General features: G+C 40.8%; 2 protein-coding genes across 7 annotated transcripts in view; one reads left to right on the top strand and one right to left on the bottom strand.

Annotated features, from left to right (window-relative positions):
* Window positions 1-2,561: 2,561 nt before the first annotated feature.
* Window positions 2,562-14,766, top strand: cert1 (ceramide transporter 1). Of its 6 annotated transcripts, none has more exons than XM_081615297.1 (16): window positions 2,562-3,138; window positions 3,348-3,486; window positions 3,941-4,027; window positions 4,137-4,294; window positions 6,269-6,361; window positions 6,485-6,571; window positions 6,709-6,801; window positions 7,973-8,050; window positions 8,781-8,876; window positions 9,142-9,274; window positions 9,381-9,451; window positions 9,529-9,657; window positions 11,383-11,512; window positions 12,857-12,994; window positions 13,109-13,123; window positions 13,201-14,766. In XM_081615297.1, the coding sequence occupies exons 1-14, from the start codon at window positions 3,079-3,081 to the stop codon at window positions 12,982-12,984; spliced, it is 1,482 nt and encodes a 493-aa protein (XP_081471423.1). In that variant the 5' UTR covers window positions 2,562-3,078; the 3' UTR covers window positions 12,985-12,994; window positions 13,109-13,123; window positions 13,201-14,766. The 6 variants fall into 6 exon arrangements, with proteins under 6 accessions (XP_081471423.1, XP_081471422.1, XP_081471420.1 ...); XM_081615296.1 differs by having other exon boundaries at window positions 2,563-3,138; window positions 13,090-13,123; XM_081615294.1 differs by having other exon boundaries at window positions 2,563-3,138; window positions 13,109-14,766.
* Window positions 14,767-16,439: 1,673 nt separating this feature from the next.
* pip5k1bb (phosphatidylinositol-4-phosphate 5-kinase, type I, beta b) overlaps window positions 16,440-22,419 on the bottom strand; it is a 38,980-nt gene continuing 33,000 nt past the window's right edge. Inside the window, exons 12-15 of the mRNA XM_008418849.3 lie at window positions 22,106-22,264; window positions 20,331-20,457; window positions 17,924-18,047; window positions 16,440-17,612 (exon numbers count right to left, since the gene is read on the bottom strand). Coding sequence (XP_008417071.1) covers window positions 17,610-17,612; window positions 17,924-18,047; window positions 20,331-20,457; window positions 22,106-22,264 — 413 coding nt within the window. The 3' untranslated portion in view covers window positions 16,440-17,609. The remainder of the gene's footprint in view (window positions 17,613-17,923; window positions 18,048-20,330; window positions 20,458-22,105; window positions 22,265-22,419) is intronic.

The following is a 22,419-nucleotide window of genomic DNA, read 5'->3' as shown; positions in this document are numbered from 1 at the left end:
GATGTGGATATTTCTCAAGCAGCAATCTACTCTGGTCAGAAGTTGCTGTTGTGTGTGAGCGTGTGTGTGTGGCTATACACCCCCTGATCACTCATTTAACTTGTAAAACCACAAGATCCCATTTCAAATACGTTGTATGAACGGGTGATCAGTTTGCATGCTTGTCATGCAACTGAGCAGGTGCATTTTGTCAAGCAGCGTTCAACGTTTTGGTGCCGAGTGGAGTTTTACTATACATTGATCACACTTTTCATCATGGGTTTAACTTTTTAAGCACCATCACATTCATAAGTGCAAGTGATTTGGATCGTTATCTTACTGAAACATCTGATGGCGACCCATATTTATTCTAATTCAGCCCACTAGATTTTTATTTATCTGTGTTGCAGAGAAAAACACATCTGAAGAAGCAATAGCAGTCTGCAGTGGGTATGGAGCAGAGGCTCTGCATGATCTTAGAACCCGTCTGATTTCATAACCGTGTTGATCAGCAGAATTCAATGCAGATAACATGTTGGTAGTGGTACATAGTGACCTTTCATTTAAATAACAAATGTATTGGTGTGTGGAAAGCCACACCCTTTTGGTTCCTCTATTCTGCTGCGTTGTCTCAAACGCAAACAGGATCTCAGTGGATCGCCTTGCATGATGTGACAGGACAAAATGATTCATATCATTTTATTTTAGAGCAGTTGCTAAGAATGTCAGTAATTGTACCGCTACTGATTCTGTAAACGCAATTCATAATGTGGATTTTCTTCCTTTGCTGAATAAATGGCCTCGTATTAAAAAAAATTTTAAATGTATTTTTCAGAATTTTTCTGTCTGAAATCAATTTGACATCAAATTTTGTTTGCTGTTAATCTTCACATCAGTAGCAAACGGCATAAAATATTAACAGGGACTGTTATCACCAATGCTGACGAAGCACAAAGGACCTTTATTTGCAATTACCTTATTGATAATCTGTGGATCGGGCGTGTCACATGAAACCACAGGTCAGGTTAACTTGACAATCACGACTGACATTTGAAATGCAAACACTTCTGTCTCTCACAGCCTGACGGCTGTTTCACTTTGTTGGTCTAATGAAGAGTGTCTTGCAAAAATGAGCACAACATGTGGTTGTTCAGTTACGTGGGCTTTTTTCTGTGGATTCCAGAAACGTGTGTTTAATCATTCAGTCGGTCGTTTCAGTTTGAAGAGGCACTCGCTGAGGTTTGAATTTGAAAATGCTTGTTCTTGTCCTAGTACCGGATCTTCTGGAATGATTTGTTGTGTTTATCTTTTTAATTTTTGTGGTTTAAAAATGTTTCAGCGTATCATGAAATGTCCTGCAGAAACATCTTACTTTCACAGCAGCCACATTGAACACAAGGAACTTCCTTTTTCTGGAGGAAACCCGTTTGCCTGGTCCATGATGAACTCCGGATGTTGTTTCTTTGATTTGTATGTTATGTCAGTTTCCTTACTGTGTCACTCTGTTGCAATAGGAGAAACTGCAGCCAAAGCCCGAGTATATGCTGTCTCTCTGTGTCGTCACCTGACTCCCTTTTCAGTTTAGTCACTGATTTTAAGAATTCCCCATTCATTCGTTCCCGTTGGCCAACAGAACCAGCTCGCAGCTTCTAGCTGATTTTTGTAATCAAGAGAAAATTAGACTCTCTTAAGCTGTGACTAAACCTGAGCAAATACCTTGAGAAAGGAAACCCTCCCTCCGCATGTTTGCATCCTGATTCACACATTCAACATTTCGGAACATCACAGCTGATGCGGCTTGTGCACAGGTATGACGTTTAGTTTCTGGTCTCGGATCATGACTTCACTGCCTCTGTTTCGCAGCTGCTGGTGGGACAAACGGGGTATTTTACTTTGGTGTCTGTCAGGGAATGCATGCAGGCGAATGGACGATATCTGTAATAAAACTGCTGTCCCTGTGCTGGAGGCTTTGCCTAGTTAAATGACGGCCAGTTAATGGGACAAATGGCCCCCGCAGCCACTATGTCTGGTCATAGATCTGCTTTACAGTGCAGCGCTCTCTTGGTCTCCAGATTTTATATTAAGCCAACGAGTTCTCAAGAAAATGTTGGCCTGAAGCAGAAAATTTAGCCGCCCTACTTTAGATAATGGTCAGATATACAACACACATAACGTGTCACTACATAAAAAGTTGCTTTTCTTAGGAAAAAAAAAATTTGTCTCTTAAAATGTGTAATGAGAAACAAGAGTAGACCTTGATGGTTTTGTAACTTGGCTAGTAATAAAGTATTTATTTCTATTAAAAACCAATGCATCATAATCCCAATTATTTAACTTTAAACATTTATTTGGGTTGTAATGAAATAAACTGATGCATAATTTATTATTACAGCTGTAATTTGCTCATTATAATATAATCTTGTGTCGATATTAAATATGACAGCATTAATTAAATTGGTTTATAGTTGCATAAAACCTGAGAATGTTATAATTAAACTTCTGTTTTGTTTTACCCTTGCATGTTAAATACAGTTTAATCTTTCCTCATTAAGGTGTTTTTTTATTTATGTTTTTATTGTGTTCATGTGTATTTTTTATTTTTCGCCCTTCAACTGGTTTTCTCAGACAGTGACAGATGCACTGATCAGGGTTTTAACGGGCTGATGTTTGAGGTTTGATCTGCTTATTCTTAATTTAAACTGATTCACATCTAAGGAGATGCATAAAAGGGGGGGAGAATGTTGGACAGGGTCTTTTGAGGTGGGAACTTTTACCCAAAAGAAAACGAAGGGAATGTTCGATTTATCCTACTTTATTTGTTAAAGAACTTGTTCTTGATCAAAGGACAATTTGCAGAGTCGATCCAGTGTTACTCAATGTTCTGAACCACTAGGCTTTCTTTGTGTCCTGTAGCGTTTTGTCGTGCATCACTGTTTTTGTTTTTTTTGTAGGTCGACTACAGCTTCATGCGCCCTTATTGTTTGATTTTTCTTTGATTTCTTCTACTTTCATTGTTGCCTCTCTTTGATTTCTGTTTGCTTGCGTCCGCAGGCCGAGTCCGGATACGGCTCAGAAACGAGTCTGAGGCGTCATGGTTCCATGTTGTCTCTCACTTCAGCTGCGAGTGCCTTGTCTTCCACTTCCACATCCTCCTTCAAGGTAAAAACATTAGTCATTGATCAGGTCTTGTATCTTCAGGGTATGAAAACTGTAGCGTCTGCAAATAAAACACCAGATTTAACTAAATAAACACAAATCATTTAATGTCAATGTCAGGTTGAAGTTTTGTAGCTTGGATTAAACTGCATATCTCCTGCAAAAAAAAAAAAAAGTCCAGCTGAACTGAATGTCGTCCTCTCTCTGCTCAGAAGGGCCACAGGCTGCGTGAGAAGCTCGCAGAAATGGAAACTTTCCGGGACATTCTGTGCCGACAGGTGGACACTCTTCAGAAGTATTTTGACTCCTGTGGTGATGCGGTTTCCAAAGATGAATTTCAGAGAGACAGAGGTAATATTTGGCTTATATTACACCAGAAACTTTTTTTTTTTTTTTTTATAAGAGTAATGATCACGTTTTCAGAACTGCACATTGGGTTTCAGCCTTTGGTTTTACTGGCAAAGGAAAGCATTTATTGATGGTAGCTTCTTGTTTAATGCAGCATTAGAGTTGAAGAAGAGCGCTTGAAGTGGTTCACTGAGGAAGGAAAAATCGATATCTGCTTACAGGACGTTTTGTGGCCGGTTTAATCTCTGAGGCAGAACCTTTTTTATGATCTTCAGAATTCCTTTTTATATTAAACCTGCAGGGTGCAGCTTGAAATCTGTTTGAAAAGCACAAATTTGTTCCCAAAACATATGAGAAAGTAATAATGCCCTGAGTTTTTTTTTTGTTTTTTTTTCAATAACCTAACCAAATATAAATGAAGCCTCATTGCATAGAGTTATTTTTGTTTCCTCTCCAGTTGTGGAGGAGGATGAAGATGAATTTCTGACCACTACAAGACCTGAAGGTGAACACAATCACAACAACAACGGCAGCAAAGAGAAACGTGAGTCTTCTGTTTTAAATGAAAGATCCACTCAAGCAGCACAAACATATTTATTTTAGTGTAACAAATGGATAAAATGTGAATACGTCCTCTTTTCTGCGTGGTGCAGTGTTTTCTCCGGCCAGTCCCAAAGTTTTTAACGGGATCGACTTCAAGGGAGAAGCCATCACCTTTAAGGCCACCACGGCCGGCATCCTGTCCACTTTGTCCCACTGCATCGAGCTGATGGTCAAACGAGAAGACAGCTGGCAGAAGAGACTCGACAAGGTACAACGCCGCACTGTGGGGGGCTTGACAGAAACTGACAGGGGACGACTGCGGTTGGAAAACGTGAATGCGTTTCAGGTCTTTATGTTTGACATGTGTTCATGAACACTGTCAGAATCCTGTGGGACTAACTTTATTTGGAAGACGGCTTGAATAGATAGTTGTCTGGAAGGAAAGAAATGGCAAAGGAAAAGGTTTGCAGATTAAAAAACAAGTCTGTGTGTTTTTGTTTTTTTTTTTAATGTTTTTACATATAAATATCTTAAAAGTGTGCCGTGCCCCATATATGTACTTTAATGCGGTTATGTCAGTTTACAAAAACGACTCAAACTCTAAATGGATGGAGAAATTTTGGACTTTGACTAGGCCAGCCACACATATTGATGTGATTTCACTTGAATCGTTACAGCTCTGACTGTATGTTTAGAGTCCATGCCCTGCTGGAAGATGAACTTCCTCTTCAGCCTCTAATGGGTTTTCTTCCAGTTTTAACCTCATATCTTCCCAGCAGTTCTAACCAGCTTTTCTGTCCCTCCTAAAGAAGAACATCCACACAGCATGGTGCTGCCACCACCATGTTTTACTGTGGGGAAAACGAATTTGATGCTATGCGCTAAAAAAAACTATTAAAATTACATTTTGAAGTAGTGTTATGTGACAAAACAATTAAAGGGTGCTAATATTTTGATGAAATAGTTTACATGTATTGCACATTGTGTAACCAACAAATTATACATTGGTTATTACACTTTATTTTCTTTATCTGTAATTTTTTTTTTTTTTTTTTTCAGATTTTGTCAGAAATACGATTGCTCTCAAAAAACAGTTTCTTGTTAGATTGCCTCTTGTCTCTTCTGAGCATAAACGATCCAATCAGACAAATGTGTGTTAAAAATATTAATCATTCAATTATTGCAATTATTTTAAAATATATATATTAAAATTGAACGAATGAGCGTTGACTACGATAGTTACTTATCTTAAAGCTTTCTTTTCCATGTGCTCTAAATGTCACTGTGCCTTTAAGTGTTCGCTCTCTAGAGCTCACTGCTTGCCAAACCAGTTTCTTCCACCCCCCACCCCCCCTCTCTGTGTTAAAGGCGTGCCACATAAAGCTACAATTCAAAAGCAGCTCACTTAAACTACGGTCAGGTGTAACCAGCTCAAATATACATTTGGTTTTGAGTTTGATGGCTAGCTGACCTTCTGAGACAGGGGGGGAGTTTTGGATATCAGAAGAATTTGAAGGGAGAAACGCAGCTTGGACTCCTTCTGAGAGGAATCTTAGAAAATGACTTCACTGACTTCTTGGTGGAAACATTCAAAGCAGCGGAGCACCGAGCTGCTCAAACACCAAACACAAAGATGGATACCTTTACAGACCTCCAGCTTTAAAGTAGGTCTCTTTCTGTGAGTGTGTGTGTATGTGTGTGCGCGTGTGTGTGGTTTTTTTACGGAGCTGGAACAGTATCGGCTTATGTTTATTTTGTAGCAGGTTTTGTATGTCTACACCTTCCTTTGGACCCTGCTTGATGACATTGGCTGGTTTACTTTGGCCCTAACTTTGCTGCTTTTTTTTGTTTGTTTTCTTATGTATTTAAGTTTACATTTAACAATGACATTATTTTTGTAATCACTGCAATATGGATAAACTGTGCAGAACTTAGTGCATTTTATTGTTTTCTTACTCTTAAATTTTTTTTTCATTTTCATTTTAAATAATTGACAGCAGAAAGAAACTTGTCACAGCTTCTTCCTCGTCGACGTCTGACGAGGACGAAACCTGCCGGTGTGAGAACGCAGCTGAATATTGCAATGTTTGCTAAATTTGAGACATCCAGACCCATATTTTCATCACCTTTTATCCCAGACTTTTCTTCTCTAATCTGAATAACTAAAGCAGAGTCAGGGAGGAGTGTATTTGTATTTGTTACAGCCACATCAAACACACTTTGTCCCTGTGCTTGTGAGCAGGAGCTTGAGAAGAGGAGGAGGGTAGAAGATGCCTACAGATGTGCAATGAACGAACTGAAGAAAAAGTCCCACTACGGAGGCCCAGACTATGAGGTGAAGTAATAAGATTACTGGAGCTGAAACGGCTCAGGAATGAAAGCAGAGGGATTTGTTGATGTGCTTTTCTGATTGTCGTGGTGGATCTTGCTCTGAGCCGTCCTCGTTGCCTCGTTGCAGGAGGGGCCCAACAGTTTGATCAATGAGGATGAATTTTTTGACGCAGTGGAAGCCGAGCTGGACCGACAGGATAAAATCGAAGAACAGGTGCGATGAAGTCTGGAACCCTTAAAGCTGACGTTTTCGATGTTTAGAAAACAGACACGTGTAGTTTAAGCTACAGCTTAGTGTGCACATATGAAATCTCTGGTCTCATGCTGAACTTGAAATGCTGTTTGCTTCAGTGCCAGTCTGAGAAAGTCAGGACACCGCGGCTGCCTCCGGTTTCTCCTGTTGATGTCTTTTCCGCCATCAGTACACACCGATTTGCAGACAAGGTAAGCAGTGTTTTGTTTTTTGTAGTATCTATGGTACATTTTCTTGGTTTTAGTGAATCCACTGTCTATAGTAGTCTGTGTATGCAGTGTGTCAGTCTCTTTCCCTTTCTTGAATTTAGTTATTTCTTTAAATTTACTCTAGAAATGCATGTCAAAATTGGAACTTAGCGTGTAGAGATTCATTACACATGTAGTCACATATTGTTTTGATTGTGGCTTCCAGCTAATAAAACCTTCAAACTCAGTTTCTTAGCCTTAGCAGATTACAGAAGTCGAATAGAAACAATTAATTGACCTTTCTAAAGGAGCTGGGTGTTTGGAGAGTAATGTATCCAAGCATATTAATGGAAAGTTGAGCGAAAGGAAAATGCATGATGGGAAAAAGATGCTCAAGCAATAGAAATATCGGCAGCCTTACAAGGATTGTGAAGCAAAGCTCACTTGAGAGTTTGTGGGAGAATCACAAGGTGTGGACTGCAGCTGGAGTCGAGCGGGGTTTTCTATGTTATTTAGAAATCAAAGTCCAACGTGCTGGAGGGCCAGTGGACAGGCACAACGTTGAAGTTGCTTCTGATTCAGTGTGTGAAGTTTCCAAAGTCAGTGACTATCAGTGGAACCACCGTCTTGGTCCACTTTGTTTCATCAAGTCCGGAGTCGGTGCAGCTGCCGATCAAAACATGTTAGACCATTTATGCTTCCTCCTGCCGATGAGATTGTTGGAGATTCTGATTTTATTTCCCAGCAGGACTTTGTACCAACAGCTGGTTTAATGACCACGGTGTCACCGAGTCTGCAGATGAGATGAAGGCGGCTAATAAAGCAACTGGGGTTTCCTTGATACCTCAACGCAGCTGCAGGCTGATCACATTAACACAATGATTAAAGCAAAAGGAGCCCCTAACCAAGTGTTGAGTGAAAAACAACAAAAAAAGTTCATTATTTGTAAACCATAATCACCCAAATTACCAGAAATAATCACTCTGAGTTTAATGAATCTATATAACGAGTAAATTTCACTTCTAAATTACTAAAATATATATTTTCCTAGATTATATTCAAGTTCTTTCTCACATTTTCACCGGAGCTTCTGCTTCTGCAGTTTCTAAACGAGTCGCTCGCTTCGCTCTTCCTCCTCGCTCTTTTCTCTTCCAAACATCTCTCTGCCGAGCAGCCTCGCAGCTATTCCTCCTCCGTGTCCTCTGTTGAGCTAGTCACCGCTTCGGATGACGTTCACAGATTCAGCTCTCAGGTACTGCCACACAAACCATGGACCCCTGTGATGTGGGATGCAGCAACCCGTCTCCCTTTTTTTTTTTTACTACTCCTACAGAGCATGAGCAGCCAGCATGAGCATGTCTTATAACAACTCAATCCAGGATATGCTGGAAATATCAGCTGTACTGCCTGGATTCCATTGAAGTGAAATTCTTTAGCCGAAGCTTTTTTTTTTTTCTTTTTTTTTTGCAGAAATACAAAAACAGCAAAGCACCTGGAGAACATTCCTGAACTCAAAGGTTTTCTTGAGGGTCCAGCAGGCATTATTCCTGGAGGTTGTTCTAAAGCTGCATGGCTGGAATCTAGAGAACCCCCTAATTTAGAGCCATTTCTCATCCTTCCACCTTTTTCCTGTTTCACGGCACGAGCATGCAGCTGTGCAGACGTGTGCTGCTGTTGCTTAATGACGTTGTTTGGATACTGAGGAGTCCCCTCAGGCAGGACCAGTCGGCTCAATTTTATTTGGTTTCTGCTCTGCGGCAACATTCCTTGAATTGCTTATATGCCAAAATACTTGTTCTGTTTGAATGAAGTTAGCACCTATCCTGTCTGCAAACACACACACACACACTGCCGATTGTTCAAGACTGAAATGTTTTAAGTGGGTTAATATAGGCTGACTCTTGCTGAATTGTGCCTAGAATAGGCGGGTTATGTAAAACATTGTCTAACCCGAGCTTATTGAATGTCTCTCTGTGTCTCAGGTGGAGGAGATGGTGCAGAATCATATGACTTATTCTCTTCAGGACGTGGGTGGAGATGCCAACTGGCAGCTGGTAATAGAAGAAGGAGAGATGAAGGTGGGTACAGACGAGACAACAAGCGGCCTATGAATCATTTCCCTTGGTTGCAAGCTGCGACTTTATAACACAACTTTTTTTCATTAGTAGCAGAAGTGTTCTCAAGAAAAAGTGAACAAACTACTCCCTAATGTCAAGCTTTTATGCAAGAGTAACAAAAAAACGTAATTCACAAACTAGGAAGGTTAAATGGGGTTGTTCTGCTTCTAGTTTAGGTTCTGCAGTGGGTAAATTAACGCGACCTTCTCTCCCTGCTCTCTAACAGGTTTACAGGAGAGAAGTGGAGGAGAACGGCATCGTCCTGGATCCCCTTAAAGCGACTCACGCTGTCAAAGGCGTAACGGGACACGAGGTCTGCCACTACTTCTGGGACACAGATGTTCGAAATGACTGGGAAAGTAAGTTCGCGGCGACAGGGAGGGTCGTCATGCCGACTCCCGTTTAGCTCCTCCGGTTTCAGTGTTGTGACCCGACTGACACGAGCCTCTTCGTTCCCTCCCTCAGCCACCATCGACAATTTCAACGTTGTGGAAACACTTTCCGATAACGCCATCATTGTTTACCAAACGCACAAGGTAGATTCAGACTCAACGGAAACGGGCTGGACATTTGGTCAGCGCTGGTCTGCAGCTGTCTTTGGTTTGTGTTTCAGAGAGTGTGGCCCGCCTCTCAGAGGGACATTCTCTATCTGTCGGCCATCAGGAAGATTCTGGCAACGAACGAAAACGATCCTGACACCTGGCTGGTGTGCAACTTCTCTGTCGACCATGACAACGCTCCTGTAAGTGTTGACAGAAAACACCGATCGTGGCACATAGAACTCCCACTGCTGCTCTTGGTTGTTTACAGCATTTTTTTTTTTTCTGCCATTTTCAGCCTTCATTTCAAGAAATTGTGTAAAATGTAGATTAAATGAAATGCATCAATTTAGATAATGTATAAAGAGAAGTGTAAATATTCAATGTTGTTATAAGTTGACAAATAATGTTAAGTGACGTCAGTTCAGTTTAAACATTTTTTTATGGATTCACTTACCAGAGAATTTAAGATAAGTGAAAAACCTCATAAACAGTACAAACAACTGTCAGCATAACAAAGAGAAGAGAATAAAGAGCTTATGCATTTAAAATATCAATGAACACAAATGAAGCTTTTTACCGAAGAGAGAATGACACAGGTTTTCCCCAAAAGATGATACATCAATGTTAAGGAAAGTAATTAAAACATATATGTTTTTAACTTTCTTTTAGCAAATGTATAGTCTGTCAAAAATTATTATCCTTTCAAAATCAGTGGAAAAACCTCTTATAGCATCACAGATTTAATTATAATTATTTAATTATTATTCTCAACCCCCTAATATCCATCTCTCTCCACAGACTCTCTATCAGATCCAGGACTTTGTCTGGCTTTGTGTCTCCAAAACATTAATATTCTTTCATGTCAAAAAAAAGAAACATTTTGATTAATTTAAACAATTACTTTAAAGCTAAACCTGTCGGGGGTCTGAGTGTTATTGTAGGGGTTTGTACACGAATCACTGTCATTTTCACAAGTGATCATTTCCAGTCGCCTTTATTCTTTTCTTGCGGCCCACAACAGTTGTCTTCTTTTCCATCACTGAAATTGAGAAGTAGGGAAAAACTTTAGAAAAGCCACAGTTCAGCTGAGCCAGCTGAAAGTTGCAGCAGAGTGATGACGCTGCGTTTAGAAATCAGGTAGTGATGCATAAGACGGTGTCCGCCGAAGAAGAAGAAAGCAATGAAGCACTTAATGTGTGAAAGTTTATGCTGTGATTTATCTGGTGAGGAGAAGAATACCAGAAGAACTGTGGTCTGAGGACAGTAGCTCAGAGACATAGCAAACCTGCACCCTACGCTGGGATTTAAAAGCGACGTGTGACAGTCTGCTTACCTTTGACAAAAACTGCAATTAAAAAAATCTAAATCCTTTCAGCGGTGGAGTTGTTACTCCAATCTGCACAACACCAGAGCATTCCTCAACAACCTTATCACCAAACTAGTTCACTTTATATCAGTGAGCTATGCAGTGGTTTTCTAAATGTAAGTTTTCAACCTGTGACCATATGTAATGTAATTGTCAGAATATAATTTTGATGGTATGTTTTTGTTTTATTATGCGTATATTCTAGAGGAAGTGACGGGTTGGGTTACTTGACTCCTCCTGTAAAGCAGACATGCATGTGAACGTTAACAGTCAGATGTTCTCAGCCTGTGGTTTCCGCTCCATTTGCATTAGTGGGGTAAATTGTAAAATTAAAGCTGTACATAAGAGTGCAAAATAGGAAACGTGTTTTTTTTAAAAAATATACTCCCTGTGCTGTATTTTGTGCTAATCATTTGCTTTTTTAACTCAAATGTCTCAAAATAAAATGCATTAGTTTTAGTCAACTCCTAATTTATGCTCAATAGTTAACCTAAACTATTCACAGGGCAGCTTGGGAGCCTGGGAATGTTTGCATTTACCTTTTTTGCTTTACCTCCAGCCCACAAACCGGTGTGTTCGTGCCAAAATCAATGTGGCCATGATCTGCCAAACGCTGGTCAGCCCACCAGAGGGGGACAAAGAGATAAGCAGAGACAACATCCTCTGTAAGATCACATATGTTGCCAACGGTAAGTTCCTCTCCAAGCCGTCTGGTTTTGATCCCAGGAATTACACCAACAAACGGAAAGATGCTAAGTAGTGTGACGTAGTGTACAATTTGCTTTGTGTGACTCTTTGCCTGAGAAAATAACTTAAATGTAAGTTTGAGATTACATGTTTTGGTTGGGGCTGCACAGTGGCGCAGTTGGTAGAGCTGTTGCCTTGCAGCAAGAAGGTTCTGGGTTCGATTCCCGGCCCCGGTCCTTCTGCATGGAGTTTGCATGTTCTCCCTGTGCATGCGTGGGTTTTCTCCAGGTACTCCGGTTTCCTCCCACAGTCCAAAAACATGACTGTCAGGTTAATTGGCCTCTCAAAATTGCCCCTAGGTGTGAGTGTGTGTGTGCGTGGTTGTTTGTCCTGTGTGTCTCTGTGTTGCCCTGCGACAGACTGGCGACCTGTCCAGGGTGACCCCACCTCTCGCCCGAAACGTTGGCTGGAGATGGGCACCAGCAACCCTCCCGACTTCACTAAGGGACAAGGGTGTATAGAAAAATGATTAAGGTTTTTGCAAATAGCAATATAGTTCATAAGTTTGCTGTTTAAATTTGATTTTCAGTAGTTGACATTGAATGAAAACCCAAATGTTTGTCATTTGGTTTTTTGCAGGGTTAGATTGTCAGTTGTAGCTGCCTGTCAGAAGAGATCAATCTCTTGGATTTTGCTCCATCATCAGCTGCCTCGCAGCAACAAAGATGGTGTTTGATTGTATTCTTATGAAGACACAATTATCTGATCATCTCAGGTGATGAGGTGGATTGATAAAGCGTTTGTCTGCATAGCTTGTTGGCTTTTAAGCCACTCTATAAATCTAAAACAGCAAACATGGCAATTTGGAATTGTTTGACTTTTTTTTTTTTTTTTTTTTGAGCAACTATGTTTTGGGTTTCTAGTTCCTGTAAACTGTAATCCTCAAAATTATAACAAATGTTTGAAACTAATCACTTTGTGTAGTGGAACAATGGACCAGTTTCACTTTTAAAGTACCATGTTCTCCATATAAAGTAATATACTTTATATGGAATATTATATTTTCTGGGTAATATTGTTTCTCTGAAATCCCAGCCCAGACGTCTGTAGCCCATCTGATCCGTCACTTCCTGCAAACAAAGAGGCTGCAGCTGAAAGCTTCCTCACTGGAGCGTCGGTTCTGACTGAATGTTTATGAAGCAAGAGAGCAGTTCCTCCTCTTTTCACTAGAGGGCGCCCTGCGCCGCCATCTCCGCACTGATTTACTGTTGTCGATTCTTAATGGCTGGTCACAAATTGTGAGGAATTGCAGAGTGAGCTGGTAACCCTCCTGTGTGTGGCTGCAGTAAACCCAGGAGGCTGGGCTCCGGCTTCAGTCCTGAGAGCCGTCGCCAAGAGAGAGTATCCCAAGTTCCTCAAACGTTTCACCTCCTACGTTCAGGAAAAAAGAGCTGGGAACCCCATCCTCTTCTGAACACTAAGAGGTAATCTGAAACAAGCACTTAGCTTTTTTTTTAAATATTGTAAAAAGCTAACATCCTCTTTATTTGCAGTTATTTATTTATTTTTTCCTGATTAGTTCTCCTTGACTGTGTCAGGCTCGCCCACCGCAGGTTTGACACCCTTCATTCAACACGCTGTCAGAAACCACGTGGCCCACTCGCTTTTCATTTACACAACTTTCCAGCAGGACTGCATATGACCAGGACGTCCCTGAAAGACGAGCGAACTTTAACACCTCAGTAGTTTCCACCCCAGCTGCATCTCACTGGCTGCCTCCAAGTCGGTGGCCATGAAAGTGCATTAATAGTCAGTTCAAGAGTTTTTTTGAAGAAGTCTTTGAAATGTTATTGATTTGTTGTGTTGTTTTTTTTTTCCTTCCTCTTTCTTTTTGTAAATTGTTTTGTAAATTTCATATGATTACCTACTCCTGGACTTTTTTGGGTGTGCTATAATCACTAGTATTACAGCTACTTGTTTTTGCTGCTGCTAAAGTAAAACTACCACAAGAGAGGAGCAGCTGCCCACTGTTTCCCACTTTCTTGCCTTGCCCTGCCCCTTCTTGTGACGACTCTTTACTGTTCGATGGGGGGGGTCAGAGCTCACAGCTTTGAAATCTTTATATTTCTAGATTGTTATAAACTAGTTTTTCGGAGAGCACATAGACACAATGTATTGTACAGAGAGTAACTTTTCAGTTAGTTTACCAACATGACAAATGTGAATCGACTGTTAAACGCTTGAATCTGATGACAGCAACTAGCCGGGGTCTGTGGGAGATTGAGAGACTTTGCTTATTAACTCGTCTTGGATCGTTTTTTTTTTTTTTTTTTTAAATGCTAAACTGATAATATGGCCAAACTGTGGTCTGAAAATGCTAAGTTGCGTTCATCATTTGTCTGTAACCTCCAGCTCAGTGTTTCAGATGGACATTTGCATATGATCAGCCTCGGTGTGTGATGGGAAGTTTCCTCTCCTCCGTTGAGAGACAATCAGATCCACTCTACACACCTGTGTTTTTTTTGTTTGTTTTTTTTCCCTAAATTGTTTGCTAGGCACTAAAAGCCATTTCCACGTGTCAAGTTTGAAAACGAGATATGCCTTTGTCCAACAGAAGTGAAATTATTAACTGATGGGAAGAATATCGTTCACATCTTCGGCTCTCAGTTGTGGAGAATTTACATTTCACACGCCACACTGCGGTGCAGCGGCATCCTGCCACTTGACTGATAAATGAACCACCCCCAGAATGCCTTAGACACCAGGGTGACCCTTAAAACGTTCTAGATTTCTCTACTTTACAGCCACCAGACGTGCATTTATCAACACTGCATTGAGACTGGGGGGCGGCAGCGGCGAGGGAGTGATGGGTCGACATTTCACGTCATCGTACCTCATGACTTTTAGATTGTGTTTAACGCCAGCAAGCGTTGGGAGTTCCTCAATCAGCTGATCTGCGCGGCTGGGAAATTCGCCCGCAGATTTAATAATCTTAGAGCTCAGAGGTTTAGAACGGTTCTGGATTATTGTTTTTTTGCTGATAACACAAGCTAGATCAACGTGTTCTATCATCTGAAGAATACAGTTAGTGTTTTTAATTGTATTTTGTCAGCAATCTACAGACTTTGTATATTTCTAAGTTGTACATCTGAAGTGTTATTATTTGCACTAAGTGTATTTGCATTTGACAATGTTCTGTAAAGTAAAATTATTACACAAAAGAGCTGAATAAAAGTGTACTGTTTATGGAAACTAACCACTTTTCACACTGTCTGAGCCCTTTGGTAAAAATGTGGGAAAATGTGTAAAATCTGCATTTATTTCAGTATCTTAATACTGAAATATTTCAATGAGCCAACTTTAAATTTTGTGTTCCTGTGTTCAGCGTGGGGGGTGGGGGAAATTCAAGTCATTAGGACTGCTGTAGTCACAGTAGGTGACACTTTTTTAAACTTGAATATAATTTTCTGTATTTCAAACACTCATCAACTCGGCTTGTTTTAAAACTCACCCATTTCTGGCTTCTTTAGGGTACAATAGCGATGTTACAGGAACTCATTTTTAAGCCACTTTTCAAAACAAGAAAAATGGAACTTCAGTGAAATTAGGTGGAGTGTTCATTCTTCAAAGAAATGGCTACAAAAATATAGACATAGTGTACTTTTTAATAGATTAAAAGTATAGAAAATAAACTTGTACTACTACACTGAAGAGCTTTTAATTCTGCAACAACACAAAGAGAGAAGGGCAGAAAACGGACCTCCATTAAGTTGCTGGGAAGCAAAAGGGGAAAGAAACATTGTCCTGCAGTAGGTGGGATGCTGGTTTGAATCCCCGCTCAGTCGGGCACTTTAAACATTTTGCCTGCTGGTCGGAGGGTCCAGTGGCACCGATTAAATGGCAGCTTCATAGCTGTGGCTATCATGTAGCTCACCACTGATGTTAGACCTACTTTGGAGTCCTCTGCACTTTATGAAACGTTATAACACTATTTTATCATTTTCTATTCTATCGACAAATATTGTAGGTGTGGCATTTTTTATTGTTACTGAAAAGCAAAATTAATGTTACAAGTTCATGGTATCATAAACTATTTGAAATATTTTGGCATTTTTAAATGTAGTTTTTCTTCTGGTATTTTGTAGTACAGCCAAATAAAAGAAAACCTATCCAACTAAATTAACCGTAATAGACGTCGCATCCTTTATTTTTTTGCCAGGTAGGTCAAAATTGTCAACTTGAAAGTACTTGCAGGCCACTAAAATTGACATTTACTTTTTAAGTTGTGAATTTTTTTTCCCTGCTTTTTAAAACCAAAAAAAACTTTTAATGGTAACAAACGAGTCTGGTTTCTGTAAAAAAATAAAAATAAACCCTTCAATCAACTTGGATATGAAAAGGGTTCTTGTATGTTTACCTTGTTGCAAAAAAACATAAAACCTGAAAATATTTTTCAGATACTAAGTACATCTTAAAAATACTCAATATTTTTCAGATAAACATTTTTTTTTGTCATTGGTAAAATCTTTACAAATTTTTTTTTTTCTTTTCAGTTTAAAATGCTGCTGCAATAAATGCTTTGTTTTAAGGTTTTTAACATATTTACAAGGGTTTACCAAACTATCATTAAATACAAACAAAGTCTTTGATAGTTATATTTTTGCTAAATTCAGAGTTAATATTTTCTTCAAAAGCACAGAGGTGCATTAAGCTCAGACGCCACCAAACATTTCCAAACCATGATGCCGCCTTTATTTTCATAATTTGAGGGTAAAGTGAATGTCGAGAGTAGAGATGAGGCAAAGGTTGAGTCTTTAGTAAAGGCTGGTGCCTTAACAAAAACCTCTAACACACTTTTCTCCAGTCTAAGCAAAAAAAAACAGACCCATCACGTTACAACACTCGAAGTTTCCCCTTAAGGCCACTCAGTGAATTTTAAAGAAGTTTATTTATAGGAAGCTTTCCTGTACATAAATATGCATCTTTACATTCAGTGATTTAAAGTGTTTTTATTATTATTATTTCAGCAGATTGTGAATTATCACGAGTTGTGTAATAAATTATTCTCATCTGTCTTGATTGTAGAGTTGAACAGTTACAGTTGGCTACAGTCTTGATGAGGTATCAGACAGCGGTAAGGACGTCTCGACTTCTTCGGGACGACGTACGTTTTCCTGAACAGAACCGTCTCCAGTCGCGAGGCCAACCTCACAAAACTAGTAGTACATGATCCACAGTGTTTGTTCCTTCGTTTCTACATGTAGTGTCAATGATAAAACACATGTGCATTTGTAGAGGAAAGAAGAAGAAAAAAAAAGTGCATTTTCACACATCCAACTCTGTGCTTATTGTCCTGCGAACCACCAACCTAAGCAATGTCCTCAGAGAAAAGAAAACATTTCTTAAAGCAATCATAACCAGTGTCAAAAGTGCCTTTTTTTTTTACCAAGCGCAAGTGTCTCATACAAGATCGACAAACGGTCTTTTCTCATGTTTCTCCAAGGCGGCACAAATGGCCGCCTTGTTGGGAACATTTGGCCACGTCGCAGTCTGTGTTTGGCCTCAGGAGCTCCGTGATCAAGTCTGTTCAAGCGAGTCGGTCCTTCGTGAAGCCGTCTTGATGCTTCTTTGAATTCACTGTAAACATTTCTTACCAGCAGCTTGTGCTGCAGCGAAGATTTAAAGTCTTTCAGGCCACCAGAAAAGAAATGTTTGACATTAATCTAGCATTTCCTTGTGCATATATCCTCGTATATCTAGATACACTATGAAATCTTGGTGAGCACAATGAAAAACAAATACATGTAAAAAAAAAAAAAAAAAAACTAAATAGCGCTGCTTTGATGCATGCTGCAGAAAAGCAACACTATCTGAAGTTCAGCACATTTTTAAAAGATGCCACATTGGTACTGTTCCAACTGTGCAGAGGTCCGTCAACCAGAGAGGCGTTCAGGGGTCTTCCTTTGGAATTGGCAAACAACAAATGGCATTGAGGATGGAGCAGAACTCGGCGTGGAGACCGACTTCCAGCCTGGAGCATCCGATGGAGTGTGGAGATTGTCTTGTGTGTGGCAGGAGGAAATGAAGGGTGTAAAGCTTTTACTGTAGAGAAGAAAACAAAAACTTTTTAAAAGCACGTACGTTCCAGAGCCAGAAAACTTAAAATAGACGCAGAAACTGGAATAGACAAGTAAACTGTTCAGGTCTATTCCAAAGCATGGCTGTCACACCATCACTCCTTTGTAACTATCCACTCTGCTGCCACCTGCTGCTTTTATTTTTTAACATATTTCCTGATTTTTGTCACAGAAATTAATATAAATTCTGACGACAAAGTTGTAAAAAATAAATAAATAAAAAAATAAGGAAATGCTTTTCAGAGTAAGCCCACAGTGATCAAAAATACAACGCACCAAGTACACGTCAAGAACGGATCCGTCGTCCCGATCGATGTCCACATCTACGGTGCTCTGCTCCGAGGTGAGGCAGATGGCGCTGTCCTCCAGCGTGAACGTAGAGCTGGATGCAACATCATCCCTGCAACAGGACAACACATTTAGAGGTGAACTTTTGCCCTGAGAGTTTATTTTCTGACCTGAAAGCAGCTGTGTAAACACCGTCCGAAACAGACAGCAAACTGGAATACTCCTCAGGAATGAGCTAAACCCAACCGTAGGCAGGGACTTCACATCACTAGACGCCGTCTGGGTTCAGGATTTAGGGTCGTATTTCAGGAAGGTTCACGGTGTCGGAAACGAACCAATTCGCTCCAGATTGAAAAGATTTGGCACAGAAATCAGTCGGTCGAAAATAACACACACCAGGCAGCAGAGTGTGTTCAACCTGGGAGAATACAGTCCTGGTTTGAAGTTCATTTATGACGCAAAGCACTTTGAACGGCCTTGTTGCTGAAACATGCACTACAAATAAACTTGATTTATTTATTCATTCATTAATGACACAAATGTCACTTTCATCCGGGTTTAAAATGGAAAAATCAAATGCTTTTCTGGGGGGAAATGTTTCTAATCGTCAGATGAAGCAAAGATTGAAATGCTGCCAAAATGACAAGAAGAAACATAAGGGGGGTTTTAAACCCCCTCCGAACTGTTGAGCATGGTGGTGGCAGCATCATGCAGTGGGGATATTTAGACAACCTCCAGATTCTCCAACTTCACCTCAAATCAACAGCTAGAGAACTGAAACATGGAAACACTGTTGGGCGTCAAAGAGATCAGTACAGATCAAATCTGGTGTTTGAATCAGTAAAGCAGACCAGCATTAAGATTTTGATTATTAGTGAAATGTGCTTAAATGCCGGGTCTGTCCAATAAAACCAAGCTTTTCAAACGAGCTCCACTATTTCTCCCAACAGTCAAATATCCAACCAGAATTATTCAGAGATTTTTAGAGACGACACAACTGGTTTCCTTGTAACTAAGACACTTACCTCTAAATATTAGCAACAAAGAGAATCCAAATATATATTAAAAAAATCAAGATAACAGAAACTCCCCTCGCCCCCCCGAAAAAAATACCTTGACCACCATAAAACCTTCGCATTACCATGTCAGTTTTTTTCCCAGGTCTCTTTGCTTCAACCACTAGATGGCATCAAGAACAGAGTTTTCTCAGCATGGACATCAGGTGACTCCCTGATAAATGCAGGAATGTGTTGTGATCGTTTTATGACAGATATGATGAGGAGCCTTTAGGTTCAAAGTGAAGATAAATTCTAGGTAGAGAGTCATAAAGAATTTTTTAAGAGACCGTTGGCTTCATTAAGGCGAAACAGATAAACGGCAACTTTACACACCCACACACATCCGACATGGCCACTGCTGCAACAGGCTGATGTTGCGGCCGCCAACGCGCCGCTTGTTCTGCTTTGTCGCGGCCTTTGCTTGGCCTGACATCACCGGGTTAAAACTGTATCAAAGCCTGCTGTTTAAATATTTATGGAAACAGCCGGGAGAACAATGTGAGGGCGGCAGCAGGTGACCGACGAACAGGGGCGAGTCCCACAATGGAGCCTCAGAGAGCACGGCAGAGCCGGCGCACAGGAGGAGAGGTGAAAGACAAACAGGCACGCAGAGGACAGGGGACAACAAGATTTCTGGGAAGAGGGACGTTAAATGGCCCTCAGTCAGAGGGGCGGGGTTTTACACCAGGGAGACGAAGGCGTAACAAAACCAGTTAATGAGAAACTATCGCTGGGATTGTTTACCTGATTTCACAACGTTTGAGGGGGCAACAGATCTGCAGTGATTAGTTTCTCTCGAGACGCTCCTCCTAATCTTTTATCAACATTAACAACGTCCACCCACCCCGACACCAGAGTCCATTTGGTGTTCTGGAAGAGTTTGTGTTTCGGATAGATGTTGCCAAGTTCATTAAATCGCCTTTCGTTGTGGAATAAACATCTCTCAACTAACAACGCATCAAACCTGGAAGCAGAAGACAAAACCGCCCGTCATTCCTGGAAACCGAGGCTGAAGCTCGCATCGTCTCAGTGGTTTGGAGTGAAACAATCATCCCGTCTTCTTGAGCATGACGATAAATTCACTGTCCTTCATTGACCTCCACAGTCACCAGATCTTAATCCAATTTGGTATGAGGTAGAATGAACCATTTGTGTCATCTGCTTGTTGCCATCATGTCAATATGAATCATAATCTCCGGAAATATTTCTGACAACTTATCGAATCTCTGACATGAATAAATAAGGCATTTTCAGAAAGTGAAAGATAATAAAGTGTCTCCTGGGTGTGCATCAGTAGGAACAGAAAGGAAAACATGAAGGCGAAGCACGGACATTACCTCTCTCCTGTTTGGCTTTCCACATTGACATAGATGGAGGAGGTGGAGATCGTCCCCATGGAGGACGCGTCGTAGAAGGACGGGTTGGCAGGGACCAGATCGGGACGCCGGAACGAACCAAAGACAGCTGGAGACACGGAGAAGAATAACACACAAATCAGTTTCCCACGTACGGCCTCCACAGTGTGAAACCATCATCTAATGAGGATGTAGACCATGATGGAGTCGGGCTACAAATGACGCAAGATTGAAAAAAAAGGATCAATGTGGGCACAAACAGAAATGAGAGAGAATGTTTGCCGTGAGCAGGTGGTTGGGATGGGTGTTGATCATCAGATTCATCAACAATTTTCTTGGACTTTTGCAGTTGTGACTCGAAACAGCTGAGAAAATAATCCACCTGAACATCTTGGCAACCAATTTAGTGATTCCTTGAAGTATTTTATATTTTTAACTCCAGGGCATTTTATAAAGCAATCTCTCCCAACGAATTGAGAGTTGTTTGTTATTGGGTCTTTTAACAGAAAAATAATCCTAAATTCCAGCTGGGATGGAAGAGAAGTCTAGATTATGAGAGAGAGCGCATAAATCTAAAAAATCTTGAGAAATTATGCAACGAACCGAAGGTGAACCTTTTTATTTTCAACATGAAATTACCCTAAATGATTGATACCGGTTGAGGGATTTATTATGTCTTTACCAGGGATGCCGATAAAAGTTGAGGGTGATAATCAACCAATTAGCTGCTTCCAATAACACTGGCGCATTTCTCTGCGACTCCACCATCAGAGTGAAACAAACGTCTTGTTTGAGGCCGATCCAGAAGCCATGAAGAGCAGACCAGGAAGTGGAACAATTAAATTTACTCTGTTGTGCGTTACATCACAGCTGGGGACTCGGGTGGGAGAGCCCCTCAGCTGTAAAGTAAAAAAGGAAAGGAAAGGAAAGGAAAGGAAAGGAAAGGAAAGGAAAGGAAAGGAAAGGAAAGGAAAGGAAAGGAAAGGAAAGGAAAGGAAAGGAAAGGAAAGGAAAGGAAAGGAAAGGAAAGGAAAGGAAAGGAAAGGAAAGGAAAGGAAAGGAAAGGAAAGGAAAGGAAAGGAAAGGAAAGGAAAGGAAAGGAAAGGAAAGGAAAGGAAAGGAAAGGAAAGGAAAGGAAAGGAAAGGAAGAGAAAGGAAGAGAAAGACTATGCATGACTGTAATATCTCTGTCAGCACCACACCCTTGTTTCTTCCGGCGACCCTTTGCCTAATAGACTCGTTTAACACAAAGGTCATCTGCAGCTGTTGCACTTTATTTTATCACCCTTTTGATTCATCCGACTCCCTGATCTGGGGTCAGTTTGTGGTCACAGAGGATATAGAGCATACGGCAGAGGAGGAAAGCTGAAAAACTCTCAGCTTTTTTACACATGTGGTACATCCAAGAGGATACAATTGACAAGGTAGGCTCTGCTTTCTTTCCTGCAGGCCTAACAGAGTATTAATCTGTGACGGCTTGGCCAGAGGCAGAGCACTTTGTGGCTGAATGCAAGGAGATGTTTTTATGGCCCTCAACTATTTCTAAAAGTCTCTCCAGTCACAACAAAACAAGACATCACCAAAGGTCACAACTGTAAACCGGAAGATGGTTTAGACGAGGATAAGGAGTTTTGAACGTTCAGCGAACTTCAACAACAGTGAGGCCCTTCTATAAATACGCCTGAATGTTGCCAGATTGTTTGTGGGGGGTAAAAAAAAACGATTAAAGGTAAGGTATCACATGTATTTTTGTTTACCTTGTCCATCCAGACTGGCCAGGCTGCGGGCCCCTCCCAGCCTGTCCCTCCTCTCGTCCTCGCGCCTCTCGTCCGCCTGCGATGAAAGGATCTCCTGCGAGGACGACTTCAGAGCAGGGATGGAGGTGCGAGTCCTCTTTGAGGGGGAGAATCGAATTGCTGTGGAGCAAAAAAAAAAAAAAAAGAAGAAAGAAAGAAAAAACAGGCACATTAAAGTCAAGGGATGGAGGGAAAAACGGGTTAGAAAAAGAGATTCACAGGAGTCAGAAGCCGAGGGGGGAAAAGACCGTGACAGATGAAGAGGTCACACAGAG

This window comes from Poecilia reticulata, chromosome 14 (assembly GCF_904066995.2).
Source record: "Poecilia reticulata chromosome 14, P_reticulata-male-v2, whole genome shotgun sequence".
NCBI lineage: Eukaryota > Metazoa > Chordata > Actinopteri > Cyprinodontiformes > Poeciliidae > Poecilia > Poecilia reticulata.
Note: the sequence above shows the minus strand (reverse complement) of the source record. Positions and strands in the feature narration are given on the sequence as shown.

Bases quoted from the DNA above. Each gene is read 5' to 3' on its own strand.
- cert1 (XM_081615297.1), top strand. From the start codon at position 3,079: ATGTTGTCTCTCACTTCAGCTGCGAGTGCCTTGTCTTCCACTTCCACA. The intron at 3,487-3,940 runs GTAATATTTGGC...TTTCCTCTCCAG, and splicing joins TGAATTTCAGAGAGACAGAG to TTGTGGAGGAGGATGAAGAT. The intron at 9,452-9,528 runs GTAGATTCAGAC...TTTGTGTTTCAG, and splicing joins TTGTTTACCAAACGCACAAG to AGAGTGTGGCCCGCCTCTCA.